Source organism: Prunus mume, linkage group LG4 (assembly GCF_029339155.1).
Source record: "Prunus mume cultivar Tortuosa linkage group LG4, ASM2933915v1, whole genome shotgun sequence".
In the NCBI taxonomy this organism is placed as follows: domain Eukaryota; kingdom Viridiplantae; phylum Streptophyta; class Magnoliopsida; order Rosales; family Rosaceae; genus Prunus; species Prunus mume.
The window spans coordinates 21,511,974-21,538,402 of record NC_142701.1 but is presented as its reverse complement, the minus strand read 5'-3'; the positions used below and the strand labels follow the sequence as shown (position 1 = coordinate 21,538,402).

The following is a 26,429-nucleotide window of genomic DNA, read 5'->3' as shown; positions in this document are numbered from 1 at the left end:
TACTATTAATTTCTGGTTTTTTTTCTGGGCCTTCATCTTCTTTACTATTTGGTCACCTAAGCTCTTGTGGAGAAGATCTTATTGTGAATGCTAATTATTTTACTGCTGCCAACTTTAAAAGAAGTCACTTCCCGCTATAAAGGTGCCTGCAATGTAGATTCTCAAATTTATGGCTTCATTCCATATTATGCACGAGTACCTTTTTCTTATTTGCTTTCTGGTTTGGAATAAGTTATTTAATATGGGTTCCACATTCCAATTTCCACTGACTTATTGTTCACCTGCCATTTTATTGGCTCTCGTTGTTTCCTGTTTTTTTGTTTTTTGTTTTTCTTACCACTTAAATCCACAGAGTTAAAGCCATCCATTTAGAGAGAGGAAAAAAATGTGTTTCTGGTACCAGTAGTTTTCCTTCACCAATTATCCATCTTCAGCCCACCGAACACCGCTGGATATAGTTTGGGAGCTTCAATGAGGGGTTTCAATCCAGCAGTCCAATAATAACTTTACATTAACAAAAAAAAGGTTTTTTAGGTTTTAGACATAAAAATTTCACTTTTGGAAAACCAAAACTTTTTCAAAAAGACAAAAAAACTTTCAAATCAAAGAGGATTCAAAATCTAAAAATAAATAAGCATTTTTGTCCATTTCTTCTTTTAAAATTTTTCTCTCTTTAAAATGTCCCTAAAAAAAACCCCTTCTTTATAAACCCTCATTCGAGCCTCCCTAACATAGTTCTAGCTAACTCTTGTTCACAATTAACTTCACATTGTCTGAAAATTGTTTCGTCTAACCTACAATTATATAGCTTCATTCAGGATGCGTATCTTGTTCTAGGCAGCAACAGCTTTAGTAGACTATTCAACTTGGTAAAGCGTCGGGTGTGACTAAATTGGAGCTTGACTAAACAATTTACATAAAACTTAGAAAGACAGCTAAATTGCCTCAGTTGCCTGAAGAGAATTGTTCCGTGATTTTTTTTCCTCCAACAAAACGCTGAGGAAATGGCAATCCAGAAAGATTATCTTTCGTTTGGATTTTAAAGAGGCAAAAAAATATCCCATAGTACAACAAACGCTAGCCCATTTCATTTATACTTGAATCACAAAATCTAATGCCTTTCCTCTGAAAATCTTGGAAGTTGAACAAGCGAGTTCACACGCGTGACACCTTCCAAACCTGACCAGTTCTGGTCTTCAGCTGCCATTGTTTCTTCATTCCCTTCAATCTCAACCGGTAGTCGTCCATAAGTATCACTTTCATCAGATGATCTTACTGTGAAATTCCTCTGCAGAGATGGCTCTGACTTCTGGCCATCATCTGATTCAACTGCATTTCCGGAGTGATTGCTCTGAAGTGTTGCAGATGAAAAGCCTTGTTCCTCATAATCAGATTCAGAGTCCATTTTCCCATCCAAAAACAAACAAACGACTGCACAGTCATCCATCTTTGAAGTCGGGTATTTGAGTTTCCATTCACGAGCAGCTGAGTCAACCACAATCCTTGCTGCTGATGCCCGGCTCGGGGATGAGGACACTATCTCAACAACCTCTTCATTGCTTAAGACATCCCAAACCTGTAACATTTACAAGTTCAAATTCTTTAACATCTAATGCCTCTTTACACTTTCTTACAACTCGCAGAGCCTAAAAGTAAAGGCATAACAAGGTTATAAGTTATAATATTTTTCGGGTTCTCCATCAAAGTTTCCCTAAAGAGAGACCCATTCATCTCTAAGAAAAATCATATTCTCCGAAAGAATGTAACAAATTTGCATGTAAAAGACCCAGTTCTACTTCTTTGGACATTTCACAAATATAATAAAAAGAACAGAGGGAAAAAAAAATTAATGGAGGAATTCAACAAAACATAAACATACATATCACTATATCCTAAAAAATTCATGGAGTTAAAAACTGCTGACTGGAAAAATTTGAGTGATTCAATATATCAATAGCCAAGTGCCACCACTAGCTATGCAGCAGTCATTTAAATGTCAATCATGCTATCTCTTGTTTGCCTGGGTTTCTGTATAACTCTGAGGGGCTTAGAGTTCCCATTGGACCAACAGAGAAACAGGACATTAATAAGCAGAGCAAACTTCCCATTTTCATGGCCTGCTTGTGTGGAAGGTATAGGAGAAAATGCAGCCCTCATTTAACTATAAAGTATACATTCAAGTAGCAAGATCATGCCAGATCTTAGCACTCATTTGTCACTGATGTTTTATGAATCCAGATGCTCAGGACTTTCTTACTGGTATTTACATCTCATGAGATCTATCGTCTATTCCACTATCATGTTTGATGATTATAATGTGACCAAATTGTTTGTAGTTCGATCACTTCATAGTTGGTTCCTGGAAGCTGTCTTGTGCAACAAACGGATTTTCCTCGTTGTTGTATGATTATTATGTTACTTTTTTAAGTAATTTACTTTGCAGTTTATAAGACACGGTCCATACGGGATCAGCTAATAAAAAAATGAGGTTTTCAAAGCTGAAAATTTTACCCCATCTGAGGCAAGAACGATGAACTGATCTCTCTCAGTAAGTATCCGGTGTGAGAACTCTGGTATAGAGATCACTCCATAATCCTTTAAACAGAAATCACCAAAGGCTCGAGCCATTGCTAACCCAGGGGCATCATCAAACGGCAACCATACTCGAGACACTTCAGGCTCATCTTGCAAAGCAAATACCCTACCCTTGCACCGTTTAATTCTTTCAGCTTCCCCTATGACATTTACAAAGCATCAACCAAGGTTCATACAACAAGCAGGCAGCCAAAACATTGATGAAAAAACGATAATAATATCACTCATACTTGGCAGATCAGGCTTTAAATCAACAGTTAATTGGATTGCCACCATGGAATCACTACTGTCCTTTGATCCCAGGATTGCTCGGGAATCCCCAATATAACCCATGAAAAGATTTGACCCCTGTAAAGAGGATCAATAAATAACAAAGCAAACTAAATGGAAAATGAAGAAGAGCATAGAAGGTGCTTGCTGCCGTACCTGTTTGACTAGAGTGACAGCAGTGCTACCACTGCAGAAGCAGTCCAAATTAGGATGGGACCTCAGCTCCTTGTCCATGGCCTTGTATGACTTCAGGAAAGCCTCTCTCCATGTTACATTTAATTTTTCCTCAGCTGAAGCATCCTTCTCAGAATCTCCACCATCTGATCTCTTTAGGTTCCCTTTGAAACATGTTTTACTGGACCCATTTAACCTTGATTGATAAGAATGCAAGAAGGATAGCAGCTTTACTGGCAATGCATCCCTCACTTTGCGTGCAACAAGATGACCATGTGGACCATGGCCATCAAACACGCCACAAAATATCGCATCTTCTGACATGAAATCCTTCAAATGAAAATAAAATCAAGAGCTTAGAAATTAACCTACCAACATGTTCAAATATTATTCCCACTGTGCAGAAGAAACTTACTTCCCACACAACCATAGCATCCTGGTTTATGCCTTTGCGACCCTGCTGCGTGAATATGCAAGAAGCTCGGCTCTTTCCATTAGTAAAAATGCGGTTGGGAATGGAGTGTAAATTCTGGAGAGTATATACATGGTCTGAGAATGTCTTCTTCGTTCTCTTTTGCCCACAAAATCCAATCCCCAAGAACGAGTGAGCAACTGTCTCTCCATTGCCCCTGCTACTACGAGTACTCCGACTACTAGTCGAAACGCAAGCCCCCATCTGCTCAGCTCCACAAAGAAGACATCTGACGTAGTAAAGGATAAAATTCCTCCTTTTGCCAAACAGAGCTCACATGAAATTCTGAGTTTGCTCAAATGGTCAACCGAGCAATAGACTATCCAAATACCAAAGATTCCAACACATCAAACCACAAGCCACTTTACAAGTCCATATAGAAAAATGAGGTCATTTTATCTTGGTCAAATGTATTCCGTGGTTCGATAGCAAAACCAGCTGAGGAAAACGAGAAGACATTAGTTAATGAATTGTTTAGTCTTTGGTTACACAGAATGCAAAAATGGCGGCATGTAAAGAAGCTGAAATGCATTAGAAAAACAATTCCATGTGAACAAGGAATAGAATATACTTAAAAAGGCTGTCCTGATCCTTTGCCCTTCATGAGGACTCACAGTGATACAAACCAAGTGGTAAGATTTTCAGCAATTTGACTCACATAAAGACCTTACAAAATAGAAGCCAATGGAGACAGAAAAAAACAGAAAATCTGCCCTGTATTCAGTGACTGCGAGATTCAGACCCAAAAAATCAAGGGGATTAACTATGAATTTCTCATTGTCTTTTCCTCCTATGCCGAACCCACCATCATTCAATCATTTACGAAAAATAAATACATGTCACCTAAAACCCAAGTAATTCTTAATAAAGCAAAACAAAACAAAACTACGGCGAAAGGAATTTCCAAAGACACAGCCCAACAAGTAGTGCATAGAGATGCAAAAACGAGAACAAGAATGAGACTTTCCAAAATCTTGCCTTCTCCTCAGCTTAACTAGAAACCAGTAGCACGAACAAAACAAACTCAGAGAAACCCAATTTTGATAAGGTTGCTCACAAAGACACGGTACAGGAATCTTAAGAAACCCAGAAAGACATACTCTTGACAGCTTGGAATGTTATGTAGAATATTTTTCTTTCTTTTTTTTTTATCCGCTCTCACAATAACCAAACAGATCATAGAGTTCGGTCAACGAACTGTTTCGGGGAGAGAGAGAGAGAGAGAGAGAAAGACGGAGGGTAAAAAGCAATAATGAAATTTGTACGAAACTGTTGCTTTCCCACTAGAGAGAAATCCGAGAAGAGATAAAGCAAATCGGAAAAGCAGGAAAAAGACGAAAGGAATGATTTTTTTTTTTTGGTCAAAAACATAATCATGTAAAAATTACGTATTTATCATACAAAGAAAAAAAAACAAAGCATAAACAGGATTAAACCATGTTTGGTTACTGAGAAAACGCCAAAGAAAGACGACAACTTTTGAGCAGAAAAGATCTCTAAAATATTACAGGATCATCAAAAAGAGCAAACAAAAAGTAAAAAACAAATAACAAACAATCATCAAATTTTCTGTTAAGTTGCTAGAAAAATGCAGGAAAAGAGAATGATTTTAGTTAAACTAGAAATCTGAAAACTTTTTTGAGTGAGACCTGAGTAGACAGAGACATTAACTTGACTGAGCCTGCTACACCAGGCTAGTTAAGCTGAAATTTTCAATCTTTACAAAGAAAAGCGGCAGAAAACATGAAATTTAGGATGTTTAACTCATTCTCTCTCTCTCTCTCTCTCTCTCTCTCTCTCTCTGAGTTTTCCCAGCTACCCAACTGAACTCCAAACTCAAAAGATAAAGTAAAAGATTAGTGTTCGGAGAGATAGAGAAGTTGTACACACAGATCTTCCATTGCTCTGTATTTGTAACTCTAAATCACTAGTAAGTTCAACTCAAATCAAGAGTGCAACAGTCCAAGAGTTCAATAGATAAAGAAAAAGAAAGAAGAGCATCATTGATCAAAGAACTTAGTACTGTAACAAACAAAGCACTAAAAATTGGAGCAAAAGTAGAAACTTTAAGAAAAGCGTATGAAGTGTTCATTGAGTACATAGGATCCATTACCTTCTTCTGCAATTTTCTACGGCAAGATTTGAGCTTTGGGATCAGAGTGAAGGAAACAGAAGAGGGCAGAAAGAGAGATATTAATATGGTGGAGGGGAGGGAGGGTGGTGCATTAATTGCAAAAGCAGGGCAGGACAGAGTAGAAACTAGAGAGAGAGAGAGAGAGCAGTTACTGTGGAGTAGCCGTGCACCTCCCGGTTGAAAAAATGATTGAAAAATCAATCTCATGATGCAACTTACACTGTTCATTACACTCAACTTATGGCGCGTCCAATCCTCATCTCATTTTCTTTCCCTTTCTTTCCTTTTCTTCTCATTTTCCTACCTAAAGATCGAAATTACATTTCTAGACTGTTTGTCACTTCAATTGGACCAGGTCCTAGTATGAGTTTAGGAACATGTTTCTTTCCCTTTCATATATTCGTTGTTCCTGAGTTGTGTTACAACTAATTGCTCGTTTAGGTAATCATACGACACTCATAATGTATCAACTGTTATAAATTACGCATATTTGATTTGCTAGTAAGTTATTTTTTGAACATAAAAGATAGAATAAACTATTTTAAATTAATCTAATTTAAATTTAAAATGAGAATGATTCAAACTTTAGTACAAAAGAATGAACTTATTATTTTGGCCAACTAAACTAATCTCCGTTGCTAAAAATAAGTCTTCGTTGTTTAGTATTGTATTGTCATTCAGGCTCATATGCACTACTTACCAACAGTAGGAAAAAAACAGAATTACATGACTTACTGACCATCATTTTGGAGTGAAGATGAAGAGTGTGAAAACTTGAAACCAGAAACTGGTGCCGCTCGAAATTAAAAGACAGAAAAGCACGCCAAACTGACACAAACTCGGGACACGTGACGTGGCTGAATGTCCCGCCCTCAACTCAAAGTAAACAAAAAGTTGACAACTTGCCAACTCTCCTCTCCTCTCCTCTCCTGCTCCCATCCGTGTTAGCTTTGCTGTCGACCTTCTTTTTCCTTTATTTATTTTCTCTTTATTTTTATCTCTTTTTATAAAAGATCAATGGTATGATTTAAATGGGAGGGAGGGAAGAGATGGGCCTAGGCAATGGCAAATTGGCAAATATGAAAGCAACCCAACTTAAAAACTTTTAAAAGGGTGACAGTCTGACAGATTACTAGAAAGCTTTTTAGGGTTCTCCTAAACCCAAATCATGGCATGAGATTAGGCTTTCTACCAATCTTGTCTATTACTTAAACTCCTCATACAGTTGTCTCAATATGATGTTGAAGATAGGATAAGCATAATTTTTGAAAATGATGGTACCTAAACCATTATTGTGAGTTTGTGACCCACTTAAGGTGTTGATTTACGGTTCTTAATTTTATGTATGATTAGATGAACTTTTATCACGCATAAAATCTTCACTTAGGTTTTGAATTCAATCCTTATTAACGGGTAAAACTTGCACATAACATATTCCATACAAACCTTGCAGTTGCATGTATCAATTCAATATGCAAGTTGCAAGGCAAGCATTGAAGAGAAATGTGAGAGAGAGACCCTCTGGATTTGGGAGTCTGTGACCCAACCAAATTTTGTGCCCCTTAATTGTGAAGAGCTGGAACTGCTCTAGACCTAGATCATGTGGGACTGAAAAAGGAATAAAGGGCAACCCAGCTCAAAAGTAATTGGCCTTTTTTTCTCATTTATTTTCATTTTCTGTACAAAAATAATATCAAAATGTACTGATATACATTTTCATATACCGGTTGTGTAATGTTCAGTCGTAAATACCTCTACATGTTTTTCAAAAATGTACCCATTAATATTTAAGAAAATTATCATAAAATTTTGTTTTCTTTGATAAATGATAGGAACACGTTACATTCACATGGGACATGACTGAATTCACACTCCAGCTTTATTTGAAAATCAGGTCATGTATCTAAATCCAAAAGATTTTTTTTCTTTTTTTCTTTTTTTCTTTTCTGATAATCTATATCCAGAAGGTATTGACCAATCAACATGGGTTTACATTAAAAATACGAAAATAATATTGATGAAAATGTTGAATGAATATAGGTTTATATTTAATTTATTTTCTTAAATTAAAAGACCTCCCTCCTGTTCCATGGTTCTGTTTGTTTTGCCTTGGGGTTGTTTTGAGGGTTGTTGGTTTCTGCTTGCAGTTTGGTGGTGTTTATGTTTTTCTGGGGTTTTTGCTGCTGTGTTGTTTTTGTCAATTTTAGTTTTGTTTATCCATTGATATTATCATTTGGGGCAGTCTGTTTGCTCATGTTTATATGATATTGCGAATTAGATTTGTGCTTCCTAATTGGGTTGCTTATATTGTTGTATTTGTGTCATTCGCTTTTGGGCGAGTTTTCGTAATGAAATTTCATCATCCAACAAAAAAAAAGAAAAAAAAAAGTCATGGATATGTTCTAACTTTTTATGCTTTCCTTTGCCTTTTTGCTATATTTGTTTATTTGGAAAATCCAATGCATCAATCCAAATTGAAATTGAATCCTCATTTCCTTTTTCCTTTCTTCCTGTTGTTTCATAATTTATCAAAATTAGAAAGAATTAAAATATATTTATTTATATATACTTTCCACAAACTTTCAAGTCATGGCTTTACTGCTGCTCTTTATCTTTACAACAAATATCCTAAAAACAATTCTAAAAATGTAGGCCCTTATCTCAACTTTGTTATGTTCTACCTGTCTACTGAATTTTATTGTCCACCCATAATTATTTTTTTAATGACAAATGATTATTTAGTCATGATTAAGGATCATAACCATACGGAATGACCATACAAAATATTATAATAATTCTCATTCGATGCTCTAATTGGTAATTACCACCCTTAATATTCATTTACACACATATCCTTCGGATTCTTTTTAGTTTATTTTCGATTCTTTTTATGATTTCAAAATGGAATTTAATGACAGAAAAAAAGGAAGAAAAAAATATAAGGTTTTAGGTTTTAGACATAAAAAAAATTTCACTTTAAAAAGCCAAAGCTTTTCAAAAAGACAAAAATCACTCAACTTTCAAATCAAAGACATGCAAATGTATTGGATTCCTTAGGAAATCTAAAAATAAATAAGTATTTTTGTCCATTTTTGCTTCTTTTAAAATTTTTCTCTCTCCTTTTACTTTTTCCAAAATGTCCCAAAAATATATATATATATTTATATGGAATTTTACATTGATTACTTTGTATTTTTAGTCAAAAAGTTGGGGACACCTTCCTTTTTAAATGTATGGATGGGTACAAGATAGAATGATGAAAAGGAGGAGCACAAATGTTACCCTTGGCTTCTTTATGAAGTAACAAGTATGTACCCCAAAACCTTTTTGCACCCAAATTATATTTTAAAAAATAAAGATAAAAACTGAGTGGGGTTCATATATGATATGCAAACCATACCATATAAAAATATATTGGAACTAAACCCGAGGTTGAGTTGTAAATAAAGTTGAAAAGTAAAATTAGGCAAGCACTGCCAGTGAAATGAATCATTTGAGGAACAAAACAGAGGCTGTAATTTCCCTTTTGTGCTAAGAGAGTAGAATGCTGTTCTCCAAAAAGCTTTTTCTTCGACTGAGGGATTTAGGCCTCGTTTGGTGGGTAGGATAAGTAGTAGAATTGGATTAGCTTAATCCAATACCATATTCGATGCTAAAAAATGAATGTAGATAGGATAAAGGATAACTCTACCGGAATTATATTATGTGCATTTTTGTATGATAATTTATCTTACAAAAAAAGTGGGATACATAATTCCACTACTCCAATCTCTTTGATCTTGAACCCAAGATGCAGGAGTTATAATACAAACTCGGGACAATAGTGCCAATAAAAGATATTTCTCATTTCCAATTATACCTCATAATTCAATCCAATCCAATCTTAGTCACTAAACATGACCTTATAAATGTGTATATATATATTTTTTTTTTAAACTAAACAATAAGCACAGTTTACAAGCAAATGGGAAGGCATACCAGACTAGCTATGAGAACAAAGGATTTGAATCTCATGTTGTGTAATAGGAGAAAAGTAACCATCCAAGTTCCTGAACAAAGCTACCATAGCAGTCTGAATAAACAAGGACAGCATGGACAGAGTTGGCAGACCACCAGCTCAAACAAAGGAATCTGGATTTGGTCTGAAATTACAACTTGGATTTTACAAGTTAGAGAACTCTTTTTGGTCGTACAAGTTATAGAACTTAGGAATCTCAAATTATTAAAACGAATGCCGATGGGGATTTGCAAATAAGTGGTTTCAGATTTGAATCATGGCACATTGGTAGTGTGTATGAGAAATTCTTATTTTCCTCAGTTTAGATTATTGCTTGTATTTTTTCGAGAAAAAATAACTTTATTAAAATGGATTGAAACATTACATGGATGATGAAGTATCCTAAGGATTAAAATTCTCTTTGGGCCCAAGTTTATTACCAATATAGGCTTATAGCCTGAGGTCTTTTTTCCCCAAGGACATCTAAGTTCATTTAGGCCCAAAGCTTTTGTAGCTTCCTTTTGGGTTGATCTTTAGTTTCTTCATGCTCCCAAGTCTCCAAACCAAGATTGTTGTCCTTCCATAAAATTTTGTGCTCTTAGTTTTGCTGTTTTAAATGCAGCCAGTCAAAGGCCTCGCAAGCTTCAAGTAGCTTGAACCTAATTAAGAACACACACACACCCCAAGCAGATCTATATCTAAGATCTCATTGGGTCACCTCTCATCCATAAGACCAGAAACTAAGATAAGGTGATAAGCACACGTGGCACAAACCCAATTACTGCTCTACTCCTACAAACACAAAACTCTCTCTCCTCCCAATCCTCCCTCCACTCCCCCAACTTACAAACCATGGCTTCAACCACACTCCTAACTCCCACCTCTAAACTCAAATCCCTCCCTCCAATCAAGGCCACCAAACCCACCACCACCGCCTCCACCACAACCACAATCCCACAACCCCGCCGCCGTGAATTCTTATCTTTTGCGGCGGCGGCGGCAGCAAGTCTGTCGTCACCACCATGGCTCTTCCCACTGACACCATCCGCACTTGCGGCTTCTGATGAAGAGTACGTTAAGGAAACAGAGGAGGTGATCAACAAGGTGAGAAACACCATTAACATGGACAGGAACGATCCCAATGTGGCTTCTGCTGTGGCTGAGCTCAGAGAGACATCAAATTCTTGGGTGGCTAAGTACAGGCGGGAGAAGACTCTGCTTAGCAGGGTCTCTTTCAGAGACATGTATTCGGCAATCAATGCAGTGTCAGGGCATTATGTTAGTTTTGGACCAACAGCTCCACTTCCGGCAAAGAGAAAGGCAAGGATTTTGGAAGAGGTGGAAACTGCAGAGAAGGCCTTATTAAGAGGCAGGTAACTTCAAAAACAAAAGGCAAAAAAGGATTATTGATCACTACTCATGGAGAGAGGAGCAATTTTTTTTTGTATCATTAATATAATTAGTATTTTGAACTGTTGCATTTTTTTTACATTTTGTTTGTTAATTATGAGGTTAATTATGAGGTTACAGAGTGAGATTAATGGCGGGGTTTTTATCATCATGAAAACCCAGTTTGATACATTTACTACATTCATATCCTCATCATGAAAACCACTGTTACACATTGCTCAGTTTATGTAACTTTCGTAGCAAAAAGATGCTCATTGCTATCTCACTGCGCTGAAAAGTTATGTGCATTGTATGTCATGGCTGGGAAAGATTAGAGGTTGATAAAATTTATATAAATAAGGCAACAGTTTTGTCAAATTTAGGAAGAAAATGAGGTTTTTCACACGCACACTGCAAACGTACAATGTTGTGAATTTTGTTTCCCTATTGTTCGGTTTTCGGCCTCATATAATTTGTCCAGCGTACATGGCCATCTCTCACTATATCCTAAGGGGCCCGTTATTGGGGCTAATTGCTAGTATCTATCCATTCAAAATGTTCAGCACCTTTAGCAGAAAGGCCCAAATGTAATTCAATTTGGTACCTGTTTTTTTTTCCTTCTACTGTTGGACAAACAAAAGGGCGTAACTTGTAAGAACATGTCTCCATTCTGTTGCAAATATTTGGTAAGACTTACAGAGAAGTCAACGAATATTTAGACGCAACCTTTGGGGTGGAAAGCTTCAAGCATAGTGGTTGCGGTAGAGAAATTTCTTAGGGTGTGTATGGTTAGGTGAAGTGCACAAATTAAACAATACATACTTGCATATGGGCGCTAATATATATATATGAATAGTAAGAAGATGGTTACTACTTAATTGGGTATAATTATTGGGCCTTAACAAAGACTGAAAGCAATAGTTTTACTCAAAGGGCATACTGCACTTAAAAGAGAACATTGTAGTGATAGTGAAGAAGCAATTTGTTTGCTGGCATGGGCTATCTATCCTTGACCACAAGCAATTTGGTGACGTTCTCTCTCTCTCTCTCTCTCTCTCTCTCTCTCTCTCTCTCAAAGAGACTGTTGATTAGTCAATTAAAGGAAGTAATTAGGTTTGGTGGTCTCTCATTGTTAACATTTGCTTAGCTTCTAGTCTTCGTATTGTAAATTCAACATGGCCATGCACATTAAGCCGAGTCTCAATTAATTAACAGCACGAATCGAAACCGTTAAACATATCATAATTGTATTTTGATCACACTAAAGAATTAATCGACATGATCCAATATTTGTTCAATAATTAACTTTACCCACAACGCAACACGTGTCAGAGCTTTCTTAAGAGTCAAACAATGCCTTGTACCCAAGTGATAGAATCGTGTTGATACTTCTGCTTCCTTTAGCTTCACGGGACTAAGAGAGCAGGCAGATGAAGTTAAAGATAAAGATCTAATAATCTGGACCAGATCCATGGTTTATGTGAATATAGAAATTTAGATTAGATAAACCCTAATTGACTTCTACATAGACTTTTACTTCATCAAACACCAGAGGCCGCCTACATATAGTCAGCTTCACGCATTGCTTTATAGCCTAACGGTTTCGTTAGTCCATGCACATAATTACAAAATATAAAAACCCATTTGATACATTCCAAAACTATGGGCATGTTTAAACTTAGCCACTGGTAAACAAAATGCTATCTTTATTTTCCATGGGAACATACTCATTTCACAAATTTGACAATTAAGAAATGCTTAAAGGGGGTGGGACTAGACTATTTTGGACTTATCCAACTTTGACAATTACTTGGACTGCATGGCTAGTTTGAGGAATTTAAGGGAAAATTAGGAAGGGATGCTTAAATGGTTTTATGTATTTGACCCCAGTGGGGGAGGGCTAGATTTGGAAAGGACTAAACTTCGGTGGGATTTAAGATAATAGGGATACTCTCGGGTCCATCCACCCAAGCCCATTAGATGCTACAAGGACCCAACATACCCACCTTCTTCTCTCTCACGCACGTTGCATTGGGTTATATTTTTTTTTAAAACACCCAAAATGGGAGTCTATTTAAACATATAATCATTACACTCTTTATAAACACACCAAAAAGTTGACTTTAGGGTTGATTTTGGGTGTGTTTCTATTGTCTTTTTTTATAAATACATGGAGTATATATTTTTGGTCTATAAGCGATATTGGAGGAGGAGGTAATCGAACATAAAACCTCGGGTGCATGGATAATTCTCTTAACCACTATTACGTATTTAAATGTGTTTTGTTGACATTCAATGCAATAACAAGATAAATATCCTGTAAAGAACCCACTAGTGTAGTTATTTGCAACAAATGCCTCAAAACGCTCGTTGGCAACCCAAAAAATAGCACATAACAAAAGAATCATTCAATTGGTTTTTTCCCATTTTAATTTCGGGATAAAGATAAGAAATACTTAAAGTGTGGAGTCAATTAAGGCACCATCTCCAATTTCCTTTTATTTTTCCATCTTCCCCACGAATATTTTTAAGCTTCCCAATTTCCCTTCAATCGCGGCAACAAGATATTCTTTTGTGGAAATTTTCTTTGAGAACAGTCGCATGGACCCGGAGTTTGGAACTTAGGCGAAGTTGACGGGTGTTGAGAAAAGTATTCATGCTTAAACTACACCGGCATAAAACCGTGAGTTGAAAGCATATTCTTCAAGAGTGAGAGTACAGGTTTTGGACTTCAAAATGGACAACGACAAAAAAACAAAAGAGAAAAGGCCCCCACTTTTATTTGTTTTTACTTCCTCTTTTATCTTCTTCTAGTGTCTCTTTCTTCCCATGGTCTAAACTTTTGATGCAAATCCAACGGTTAATATATGAGGCAAATCCAACGAGCATATGTAAATAAATTACACATGTCTCTTATTAGCATTCTCAAAAAAGCTACCCCCTTGGAGTACCCTTCAGATAATTCAGCACATTTGGTCCATTTCTTCTTCTGTTAGCCATGTTCGCTTCCAGCATGTTTTTAGGGAGGTTAACTTCATGGCCAATGCGGTTGCGAAGCTGGGGCACGAGCTGTTCTCTCAAATTTTCTGGGAGTTTGGTTTGCTATTATCGGTCTATTCCCCCTTTTATTTTGACCACTTTGGGCACTCTTGCCTGATGGGCTTTGTCTTGTAATTTCTTTCTCGTATAAAAAAAACACATATAATAAGTGTTTTATTGAAATACTATATATTAGATAAAAGCCAATCGGGTTTAATCCAGTGGAAAAAAGCCTTGACTGACACAAATGTCTCTAGTTTAGACTATCGCTTTTATTTAAAAAACAAAAGCATATGGTAATTTTATCGGTGTCTGGGATTAAACAATAATTATCCTACACTTGACCTTTTTTTCTTTTCTTTTTTTTTAAAAAAATTCCCTCACCACCTGACTAGTCCCAAGAGCTCAGTAAACGCAAGAGTTTGGTTTTATAGTTTACGTTCACATTTTATAGCTGGAATTGAACAGTTTCAAAAACGTAAGAAGCAGAAGTGAAAAACAAATTAAATTTGTTTTCTGTAATTTCTTCACAAATCAGTTGTTATAAATTTATTATTTGAATTTAAGAAAAAGGAAACGATTTCATAATCTACTCGTGAAATCGAGTTAACTTACTAGGAGTTTTTTTTCTTCTTCTTTATTTCATTTAACACCTGGTTCTATCGCTGTTAAAGATATTTATAATGTAATTTAATTTATCACTTAACGAAGCAGACATTACCTCTAATCACCCAGTATAGTTGAAAGGACACCACATTTGTGACCTTTTATGGGATTCAATGCTTTCAATTTCAAAGCTAAGCACTCCAAAATTGCCCTATGCCTTCAATCATGGGTAAAAGTAGGACAATATTTTTCGATTATTTTTTTGTACAATATGGTTGTTTGACTATTTACCTTCCTATAGTACTAGGTCACTTACCTTAGGGTCCGTTTGATAACCATTTTAATTTTAGTTTTTAGTTTTCATTTTTCATTCGTTTGTGTTAGAGTATAAAGGAAAATGAGAGTGCGGAAGAGACTGAAAGGGGAGGATGGAATGAGGGAGTAATAAAAGTGAAAACAATTTTAATTAGTCTTTAGTTTTTGTTTACACTTTTGTTACTCCTCCCTCCCATCCTTCCCTCTCATCTCTTCCCTCTCAATCTCATCTCCACTCTCATTCTCCCTCTTTCTCCTTTATACTCCAACATAAAAAATAAAAACAAAAAACAAAAATTGAAATGGTTATCAAACGGGCCTTTAATTAATCAAACATGAATTTCATAGAAAATTTCATATAATTTTTATTTTATTTATTGAATTGTGATAGGAGTTGAAAATTAGTACATGCACTCAATTGGAGTACACTTATACATTTTGTGACCTTCTATGGGATTAAATGCTTTAAATTTCAAAGCTAAGCACCCCAAAATTGCCCTATGCCTTCAATCATGGGTAAAAGTAGGACAATAGTTTTCGATTATTTATTTGTACAATATGGTTGTTTGACTTTTACTTTCCTATAGTACTAGGTCACTTACCTGGGTCCGTTTGATAACCGTTTCAATTTTAGTTTTAAATTTTCAATTGTTTGTATTAGAATATAAAATAAAATGAGAGTGCGGAAGAGACTGAAAGGGGAGGATGGAATGAGAGAGTAACAAAAATGAAAACAATTTTAATTAGTTTTTAGTTTTTGTTTACACTTTTGTTACTCCTCCCTCCCATCCTCTCCTCTCATCTCTTCCCTCTCAATCCCATCTCCACTCTCATTCTCCCTCTTTTTCCTTTATACTCCAACACAAAAAATGAAAACAAAAAACTAAAATTGAAATGGTTATTAAACGGGCCTTTAATTAATCAAACGTGAATTTCATAGAAAATTTCATATAATTTTTATTTTATTTATTGGATTGTGATAGGAGTTGAAAATTAGTACATGCACTCAATTGGAGTACACTTATACATTTTGTGACCTTTTATGGGATTAAATGCTTTAAATTTCAAAGCTAAGCACCCCAAAATTGCCCTATGCCTTCAATCATGGGTAAAAGTAGGACAATATTTTTCGATTATTTATTTGTACAATTTGGTTGTTTGACTATTTACCATTCCTATAGTACTAGGTCACTTACCTTAGGGTCCATTTAATAACCATTTTCATTTTAGTTTTCATTTTTCATTCATTTGTGTTAAAGTATAAAGGAAAATGAGAGTGCGGAAGAGACTGAGACGGGAGGATGGAATGAGGGAGTAACAAAAATGAAATTTTGTTAATTAGTTTTTAGTTTTCGTTTACACTTTTGTTACTCCTCCCTCCCATCCTTTCATCTCATCTCTTCCCTCTCAATCTCATTTCCACTCTCATTCTCCCTCTTTTTCCTTTATACTCTAGCACAAAAAATGAAAACAAAAACAAAAATTGAAATGGTTATCAAACGGACCCTTAATTAATCAAACGTGAATTTCATAGAAAATTTTATATCATTTTTATTTTATTTATTGGATTGTGATAGGAGTTGAAAATTAGTACATGCACACAATTAGAGTACACTTATACATTTTGTGACCTTTTATGGGATTTAATGCTTTAAATTTCTAAGCTAAGCACCCCAAAATTGCCCTATGCCTTCAATCATGGGTAAAAGTAGGACTATATTTTTCGATTATTTATTTGTACAATTTGGTTGATTGACTATTTTCTTCTCATTGACCTTCTTATAGTACTAGGTCACTTACCTTAAGGTCTGTTTGATAACCATTTCAATTTTAGCTTTTAGTTTTTATTCTTTTGTGCTAGAGTATAAAGAAAAATAAGAGTGCGGAAGAGACTGAGAGAGAGGATGAGAGAAGAAGATGGGATGAATGAGTAACAAAAGTGAAAATAAATTTAATTAGTTCATACTCTTGTTACTCCTCCCTCCCATCCTCCCATCTCAATCCTATCTCCACTCTCATTCTCTCTCTTTTTCCTTTATACTCTAGCACAAAAAATGAAAAAAATTACTAAAATTGAAATGGTTATCAAACAATTCCTTAATTAATCAAACATGAATTTCATAGGAGTTTTTTTTTTAATTTATATTTTTAGATTGTGATAGGAGTTGAAAATTAGTACATGCAGACAATTGGAGCACACTTATACATTTTTGTTTTATGGAAAAATTAAACCACAAAAATATTAGCAAAATATATAAGTTAAAAAAAAAAATAGTGATTTGTATTAGTAATAATAATTTTCAATAGCATCTAAATATAATAAAAGCTCATTTAAAAGTGCTTCTAAAAGGATTAAAGCGTCTTCTAACAAAATAAGGAAGTCAACTATACCATACACCGACGTAAGTTTCAACCAGAAGCGGTTGAATATACACTGACACAAATTGGATTAATGGAGGATTTGTTTTCCCAACTCCCAATGAGCAGCTAGCTCACTACTTAACCAATTCAACTTTAATGCATGGGCCATGAAAAAGAAACCCTACTTGTTACTTGCTGACCGCGACTGATCTAATATTATATTACATTTTATTCATACATTTTTTTATATAATTTCTAAAGAAAATAAAACTTGAAAAAAAGAATTAAAACAATATGAAACCTTTGGCCTATCATTCATTCCTTGTTGCTCCTTCTTCTCTTTCCTTCAGCATAATTTTGGAATTTCGAAACCAATAAATTAAAATTATTAAAAAGATGGAACAAAAGTCAGATGCACACGTGTTAGTCTTACGTAGTCTGACTTTCAATCACAATATGGAAAACGATTGTGGTAGCATCGTAATTATAGCACTTTGTTTTCCATATATTCATTAATGTGCGGATTTGTTTGTTAGGAAATCTTGGGTTAGATGTGGCATGCACCTATCTAATGCACATGTACAAGGCAATGAAGTTATATCACGGCTTCTTTCTTTTTTGTCGGAGGAATGAATATCTCATTACCAAGTAGAGATTACTAAAACGCTTCTTTCTTGAATTGGGGAATTGAGAATTCAAATCTGAGACATTCCAAAGAAAACAAATTTAAGACTTTTCCAATTGGCATGTCAAATTAATGCAAGCTCTTCCTGGAAAAAAAAAAACTAAGTGAAAAATGGTTCCTTTTTTAACTTTAAGAAAAATTCACAAGCTGTCGGAATTGATTTGGACGTTCAAAATGAAAGCGGTCAAAATCGAATTTTCCAATCCGACTTGCACCTCTATTCACAACTTTTAGCAACATAGCTAGTTACACACATCCAACTTTCAAAACCGATCACATGAAAACAAATAAACTCTTAGGCTAATCATACTCAAATAAGCAAACCAAACAGGTCCTATATTGATGTATATAGTGTAGGCTTAGGGTTTTGAGTCTTCTGAAATTGACTTCCTCTAGGCTCTAGATCTCTTCCTTTAGCCAGTGATTGAGCTAAAAGCTTGCAGCGACTAGCTAGGGTTGTTATATATATAGGCAGCACTTTATTTTGTTAATTATTTGTGAGTTTCAAACAGTTTGGCAAAACTTTCAAGTGCTAGCAGACAGCAGATACATGGGGGTGGGGCAAGTTGGCTTCGTTTGTTTTTCAGGTTCTGATCATATATGTAGGTGGAAAGAGTGCGTCAAATTAAATATGCAGAAAAATATGTTGCAGATGGGTCCCTCAGGTGGGGGCCCTTTTGAAGTTTGGATAGATAGAAGATGCACTGAAATTAAACCCATGTCACACACATACATACAATCTTGCCAGCAAACGACATGTAGCACTGCTACTATTTAGAGTTTCACATCGGTCCCTACTGTCATTTTCTTCTTTAGTGACCACCAAAAACATTATTGCACGTCTTGTTCAGTAACAGAAGAGTTGTGCAGAAGGACAAAAAAAAAAACAATAATTTTTTTTTGGGAGTTTCACTAAAACACCCAAAATAGAGAACTGAAATTATAAAAAAACCCAACACCCAAAATACTTTATAAATACACTCAAAATCCATCATTACACACACTCAAAACTCATTTATAAACACACCCAAAAAATATACAATTGTTGATTTTGGGTATGTTTCTATGTTTAAATAGTATTTGAGTTTTTTTATAAATACATGCCTAGGATTGGGTTTATTTATAAATTTGTATTTTTGTTTTTAGTTCTTCAAATTTTTTCCTTTGAATTTTGTCTCTTAGTCCTTAAGGCTCTATATGGTATGATGACCCATTGGATTTTTGTTCGGGTTGATAATACTAATAAAATAGTTAGCGTTCTCCTCGGTATCATCTTCTTGTACTTTCTCGTTATCATTTTGCAATAATCTAATCTAAATTATCGGTATAAAGATTCGAACCTGGATGCAGATTGAGAATATACTTATTTAGTCATGTTATAATATAAATAAAACACATGTTTTAGATAAACACTAAATTATTATTAATTGCTAAATAAATTTCAATGTAATTTACTTATTGCTGAAACTGTCTTAAATTTTTGTCCTTAAAAATAAAAGAATTTCGATCATAGAATTCATTGGTGGTTGAGAATGAGTTTGAGAAAGGAAGAATAAAGATGAGGTGGCGAGGAGGCAATAATAGGTTACTTGAATTGAAAGGAAAAATTAGAAAAGCATGAAACGTGCTGCCAAATGACGCATCAAGCCCCAGAAAACTTGCCTCTAAACTAAGATTTTAAGGGTGGGAAATGTCTTAATCTCCTGCGTTGTCATCTCCATAATTTTGGACGGATCTGATATCTACATATTCTTACACATTACTGTCAGACTTATCAACGCGATCCTAGCAAATCTATTGGTCAAAGTGGAGGGCCCACCGGGACCCACTCCAAAATTTCAGCATCACATCACCTTACTTCCTCATCAACGCTACCCTGGGCCCTGCCGTACTGGATGTCTATCCCCGTGTTCAGACTGTTCAATATAATTGTGGACTCAAAAAAAAGAGAGAATAAATAAATAAATACTCAAAGCTAATTGCTTCTGCAGGCATTCTACGTCGTCGTATTTTACGTATTTTGTGACAGTGTTCCTGTTGTTACGTCCACGCGGTTGCCAAATGCCAAGCTTTCCTTCTTCTTCACGAACATTTCCTTGCCTTGTAGCTATGGATATATATATTATATTTTATATAAAATAATTAAATAGTGAAAAAAATAAATAGTTAATGTCCCACAGCTGTGGAACAAAAGTAGTAATTAACAAAATAATTAAAATGAAGTAGGTATGGTTCATCTTCAAAGTCATGCTCTCCGAGGCCTAAAATCGATATTTTCTCGGCACTTTTCTTCACATTTTAAATGAAAATCACGCGTTGTTATCAAAATAACCATTAAATATGAGTAGAAGAATTATAAAATCATAATAGGATGGAATAGATTGGGTTATTTGTTTTTATTATGTCAGGGGCCAGGGAATATCATACCAATTTATTGGGTACAAATTTGGTTAGCAAATTTGGTAGTTGTTACAAATGAGGACAAGCAAAGAAGGAAAAATACTATTGTTCATGCAATTATAAGGTGGAATGATAACATTATTGTACTTTCTTACTAAAAAAAGATAAAATAATAGTTAAATTTTGAGTCAATAATTTAGAAAGCTGTGAAAAGAAGAAATGGTTGTTTGGATTTGATGAAATCTCTTTTTCAAGTATAAGAATGTAAAGATGAGATCACAAATTTAGTTCCTCCTATAATTGGTGATATTGCGCCTGTAATAGGAAATAATAAAAAGAAAAAAAAGCTGAAACATACAATATTTTTAATCTTCAAAGCAATCGAAATTACAAAATTAAAGTCCCGACTCTTGACGACAACCAACTTTTGGGTTATATAAGAAAACGTAAATATATTGTATTTCGTAATAAATAAAACGTAAATCCAATGAATATTTGTAGAAACCCTTTCTCTCAATAGCTTGTACTAAAAAAAACGCAAATCCCAAACACCGAAGTTAGAGAGAAATAAGTTTAAAAGAGTTTCAGTTAAACACATATTATTTTTTGATCCTCCTTCGTATCAATTTTTATTTATTTATTTGGAAATTGCAGTGTTGAAAAGAAAAATATGAAGAGTTGAAAGATGATCACGCTACTTACCGAGCAAGCCATGGAGACCAAGTCCTACCGAGATAAATCTTCAGCTGCCATGTATTGGATTAAATCTTAAATAGGAAAATAAAAAGGATAGAAGCAAACAGAAAAGAAAATTCATATGGTTATCTTTTAGAGGGAGGGACCGTGATTGAGACAGATGAGACTCTTAAATGATAAATCTGGTATTTTGATGCCTTAATTATTTGTTGGTATCCCAAAATCTCTCCATCTTTTCGCTGCTTTTTATCTCTGTAAAATGGCTCTTTCTAGAACATAAAGCTCAACTGGGTCGTTCTGATATTTTCCTCTCTCTCTCTCTCTCTCTCTCTCTCTCTCTGGTTGTTTTTGCCTGCCTTGCTCTGCTTTTCCGGGAAAGTTACTTCCTTTTTTTTCCTTCATATTTCTGTTGCAAAACGTCTCCTTTGTTACCTTGTTTGTGCATACATCTCGAAAACTACCACAGGAAAAACCCATCAATCTCTCACTCAGAAAACTCTTTTCAAAACTTCTCTCATTTTCTCCGGATTTCTTTTCCTTAGAAATTATCGGGGAAAGCTTGTTTCTTTCTGGGAATTTCGTGGGTTTTCTGGTGGGTTTGATTCAGCTTGAAGGGTTAACGTTGAATTGTTGTGACTTGATCAAGGACAAGTCCGTATGTTGAAAATCTACCAAACCAGAACCGGCTTGAGTTTTCTTTAAGGTTAGTGAAAGGAAGAAAAAAAAGAGAGTCAGGAATTAGAAAAACCAAGAAAAAAGCGTAGAGAATTGAGTTTATTTTCTCTGTCCGTGTCTCGAGAATTGGCCGGAATTTAAATTCTGGGGAGAACGGAAATCAGTTGGGAATTGATAGCATTGCCAGCGAAGACTCTCTGTGAAAAAATAACAGAGGTGAGAAGACTTAGTACTTAGAGTTGCCCGTGAATTTTTCTGTCGAAACGTCAAAAAATAGAAGTCTTTCGTAGGCGCATTTCGCATTTTTGCCATTTTCTCTGTCTCTCTGTTTTCTAGGGAAATCAAATTCCGACAATCAGTCTCTCCCTTTCCCATTTCTCTCTCTCTCTCTCTCTCTCTCTCTCTCTCTCTCTGTTTTTCTCTTTCTGTTTTTATAAGGTTCGCTCTGTTTTTCGGGTTGGGGTGAGAGAAATCTTTTTTGTTTTCGTTTCTCTCTCTCTCTCTCTGATTCAGGGTGAGCGAAAATCTCCAAGTTCGCTCTCTCCCCCCCCTCTCTCTATCTCTCTCTCCATCTCTCTCTCTCTCTTTTAAAAGAATCACAGAGAAAAAAAATATGATTTTGGACAAAGGGTCAATGCAATCAAACCTTGAGTGCTTCCTCCATTGTACAACACCAGTGCTCCAATCCCAATTCCTACCCAAGGTTTGTAATTTTCTCCCTTTTTCTGTTTCTGGCTTGTTTGTAAATGATTGATTTTTCATCAAATTGCATGCTGATTTTGTTTTCTTGTACATGTTGGTATTGATGATCGTGCTGCAGTCTGAGATTAGGAACCTCAACCGTATATGGCACCCATGGGAGAGAGAAAAGGTTGAGTATTTCACATTGAGTGATCTCTGGAATTGTTATGATGAATGGAGTGCATATGGTGCTGGAGTTCCTATTGCCTTGGACAGCGGCGAGACCCTTGTGCAGTACTATGTGCCTTATCTCTCTGCTATTCAAATTTTCACCAGCAATTCATCTGTGAATAGCTTCAGGTATCAATTTCAGTTTTCACACATGCAATTCTCCTTGTGGGTTTTACTTATATCTGAGGTTGAATTACATTTGTAGTAGCTGTGCCTGCTTGGTTTGGTAATCTAATTGTTGGGGTGATCAAATTTGTAAAATGCTGGTTTTGATTGGCTCAAAACCAATATGGCATCATTCAAGTTTTTTTTCTTGTTCGAAAGCATCGTTCGAGTTTGTTATCTGTGTGGCTATTGTGTATCTGGTGGTGTTTTTGGATGTGCTGTACCATTGAAATGCTTAGATTCAGATATTGGTTAGTTGGACAACATTGATTTGGTAATACATGCTCTTCTGATATGGTTTACTTATTCCAACTGTATATAATTTACAATTGAATTAGGTATCTGTGTTTCTTAAACACCTGCAATGGCAAAATCACATTTAAATAAGTTTTTCAGGGAAGAGGCCGAATCGGGTGACTGTGAGACAAGGGATTCGTTTAGTGATTCATGCAGTTTTGAGAGTGAAAGTGATAAATGGAGATGGGATGGATGCTCCTCAGAAGATGGTGGGTTTGAGCAAGACAATCTCTGGCATGTGAATGATAGATTAGGGCACCTATATTTCGAGTATTTTGAGAGATCAACTCCCTATGGAAGAGTTCCTCTCATGGATAAGGTACCCTTTTCTTAGTTCATAAACCTTACTTTGTAGCTTTCTATTTTTCTCATTCTTTCGGTTTGATTTGTGTCCTATCTGCTTACCCTTTTTCTCCTTAACAAGATAGATTAAACATAAGCGTAATCAAAACATTAATGGATTTGTTATAGTCATCTGACTACTTTCTCCTGTTTGTTAGGTATCTAAACTTTAGACCCTAAATATTAAAATCGATATGTCCCTTTAATGATTATTCCTCCTCTCTCTCTCTCTCTCTCTCTCTCTCTCTCACACACACACACACACGCACAAAGAGAGACATAGTTATCATTTATAATTTAAATTTGTTTTATCTTGTATTTGTAACTATCATTTGTCTTCATGAGAATATGTTCTTGCCTTGAATGTTCTTTTCTCTTTTTGACTTTTACTGTTTTGGAAGAAGAATGTATGATTCCCTTCAAGACATGTGTTTATATTTTTTGGATGGTTGTGAAAACTAATGCTGATTCGCTTCTCAGGTTCCGTTTTACTATCCGTATAATAAAAGCATATGGATTTGATTGACACTTTGTTCGTTCTACACTTTCAGATCAATACATTAGCTCAAAGATACCCTGGCTTAATGTCATTGAGGAGTGTTGATCTATCACCAGCTAGTTGGATGGCTGTTGCTTGGTATCTCTCTCTCTCTCTCTCTCTCTCTCCCCCCCATGCACGCCTGAACACATGACACCCAAATAAATAACTACATTGAAGCAGAGTAGTAAAGCATGCTTCTCTTTCGACCAAAAAAAAAAAGCATGCTTCTCAACTTTTTCATTTTGTTGCTTCGTAGTGCAGAGTGTGCAACACTTAGGAAAATCAGTCCCACATCAGCTTTAATTATGCTTTGTAGAGAATAATTACCGCTTGTAATACCCAACAAATGACTCTAATTACACACATTAGCATGTTCCCTTATTAATAGAAATTCATATTTATTTTTAACATTGTCAATGTGATTATTTTCAGGTACCCAATTTATCACATTCCCATGGGAAGGACAATAAAGGATCTGTCCACGTCCTTCCTCACTTACCACACCCTTTCATCTTCTTTTCAAGGTATTCTCTCAGTCCATTTCAATTTGTTTGTTTCTATGTTCATGCCATTTTCACCTTAAATATCTAAATTCTCAGAAGGCTATATGCACAATATTGAACTAACACTACATGATGCTCTCTGTGTAGACATGGACCTCGAGGACGATATGGAGAGCGATGAACAAAGGAAGCGAAAGAAAGGGGAAAGCATCTCTCTCCCTCCATTTGGCTTGGCCACTTACAAGATGCAAGGGAATGTGTGGGTCTCAGGCAATTGTGGAAGGGACCAAGAAAGGCTCATGTCACTATTGAGCGTGGCTGATTCTTGGCTAAAGCAACTTAGGGTCCAGCACCACGACTACAACTACTTCACGGCCATTCGGCGTGGTGGCCAGTGCCACTACTTTTGAAAGAGAAAAAGAAGAAGAAAACAAACTCGAAAGTGATTGACCACGCTAAAATCCTCACTTTGGATAATTTGGTTTTTGTTGACCTTTGTTTTGGAGTAAATTGGATACAAGTCTTGAGGATTTTGTGGTTGATTTCTTCTTCGTGCCGCATGTAATTGGTTATTGATAGGGTGTTTTAGTGTTCATCCCCATGTATGAGATAAGTAGAGGGTATGTGATGACTTTGACTCCTTTTGTTGGGCCTTTTGTATTTAGTTAGTAGGGAGAGATGGGTGAGGTTAGAGAGAGGCGCTTGAATTATGAGTTTATAATAGTGCTTTCTGTAAATTATATTCCCTTGACCATTTTATATATATAAAAAAAACTATGGGAGATGAGGAAAATGCCTTCTAGTCCTGGTCCTGCAGCTCTTTTTTTTTTAATTTTTAAATTAAGATTTAAAATTTAAAATTTTCTTTTTCTACAAATGTGCCAAATATGTGATCATTTCTCATGAGTCCATGACCGCATATTGGTTGGCACACTAGTCTTGGTCTCTCTCTCTCTAGGAAAAGAAAAAGTACAAATGGCAGAGTCTAGAAGTAGAAACTAATAATGCTCATATGGGGATTTGTGGATAAACTAAAGCTACAAAACTAGAGAAGTGGGGTCCATGGTTGTGTTGTGCTTGCATCAACCAAAACACTTTCTGGCCTTGAAAAGGTTGCCTTCACTTGCGGGTGTTTCCGTCATCCTATGTGCTCGCGGCCATTGAACACCCGATAGGTCATCAAGGTGTTGTTTTTAGTCGATTGGTTCCTCCATGATATTTAATATTTGGGTTAAAGAGTCATCATCAAGGCGCAATAAAATGTTTGATCTCACCCTGTCAATTTGTGGAAAATTGAATCATGGAAGGATATATTCTTTTCTTTTTTGGGTCAGGGTTGTGATTACCATACAACAAAGTTGACCACAATTTTGGGAGTTGTTTGGGGGTTGGAATTAGATCAGCAAGGTGAATTCATATTAAGTATTAGGTATTTAGTTAATGATTTTTTTAATATAATAATGCTATTAACAAACGTTTTAGGACATAAATAAATATAATCCAAAGAGCTAGTGGCATTTTTCTGTCATGCTTTTTGAGATAGGTATAGGATAGGATCAGACCTGAGAATGGTGCGGCAGGAATTGTGGTAGCTATTGCCTAAAGGCATTGAGACCGAAACATTCTAACTAGCTTACCGTGTGAAAAGAATGTTTGGCTGGCTACAAGCCTAGAAGAACTCTCTTTCTCTTGGATGTCCAAGTCTCTAGTGGGAAGGAGGAGGGTTATAGCTTTATTTAGTGTCCTAAAAGCCAAATGCAATTCACCTTTAATTTGTCATACAACTTTTTTATTTTTTATTTATATAAAGAAAAAACAATTGTACGGAGTGAGGAATTGATCTCAGATTCGATGGAGCGGA

The 26,429-nt window shown here is 35.5% G+C and overlaps 3 protein-coding genes across 5 annotated transcripts; 2 read left to right on the top strand and 1 right to left on the bottom strand.

The window, feature by feature from the left end:
• Positions 1 to 866: 866 nt before the first annotated feature.
• LOC103329546 (Protein phosphatase 2C family protein) lies at positions 867 to 5,820 on the bottom strand. 3 transcript variants are annotated; one of them, XM_008232033.3, is made up of 6 exons: positions 5,625 to 5,820; positions 3,455 to 3,949; positions 3,022 to 3,369; positions 2,826 to 2,943; positions 2,512 to 2,735; positions 867 to 1,576 (listed from the first exon to the last, which is right to left on the bottom strand). In XM_008232033.3, the coding sequence occupies exons 2-6, from the start codon at positions 3,713 to 3,715 to the stop codon at positions 1,112 to 1,114; spliced, it is 1,416 nt and encodes a 471-aa protein (XP_008230255.2). In that variant the 5' UTR covers positions 3,716 to 3,949; positions 5,625 to 5,820; the 3' UTR covers positions 867 to 1,111. The 3 variants fall into 3 exon arrangements, with proteins under 3 accessions (XP_008230255.2, XP_008230257.2, XP_088906086.1); XM_008232035.3 differs by lacking the exon at positions 5,625 to 5,820 and adding an exon at positions 4,490 to 4,715; XM_089049960.1 differs by lacking the exon at positions 5,625 to 5,820 and adding an exon at positions 4,083 to 4,522.
• A 4,548-nt stretch (positions 5,821 to 10,368) lies between these two features.
• Positions 10,369 to 11,183, top strand: PSB27 (photosystem II family protein). The gene has a single exon (XM_008232036.2). It carries the CDS (start codon positions 10,495 to 10,497, stop codon positions 11,017 to 11,019), a length of 525 nt encoding a protein of 174 aa, XP_008230258.2. The 5' UTR covers positions 10,369 to 10,494; the 3' UTR covers positions 11,020 to 11,183.
• Positions 11,184 to 21,336: 10,153 nt separating this feature from the next.
• Positions 21,337 to 25,361, top strand: LOC103329548 (uncharacterized). Its single transcript, XM_008232037.3, has 6 exons — positions 21,337 to 22,511; positions 22,629 to 22,849; positions 23,282 to 23,501; positions 24,076 to 24,161; positions 24,498 to 24,589; positions 24,716 to 25,361. Exons 1-6 carry the CDS (start codon positions 22,422 to 22,424, stop codon positions 24,976 to 24,978), a joined length of 972 nt encoding a protein of 323 aa, XP_008230259.2. The 5' UTR covers positions 21,337 to 22,421; the 3' UTR covers positions 24,979 to 25,361.
• Positions 25,362 to 26,429: the final 1,068 nt, after the last annotated feature.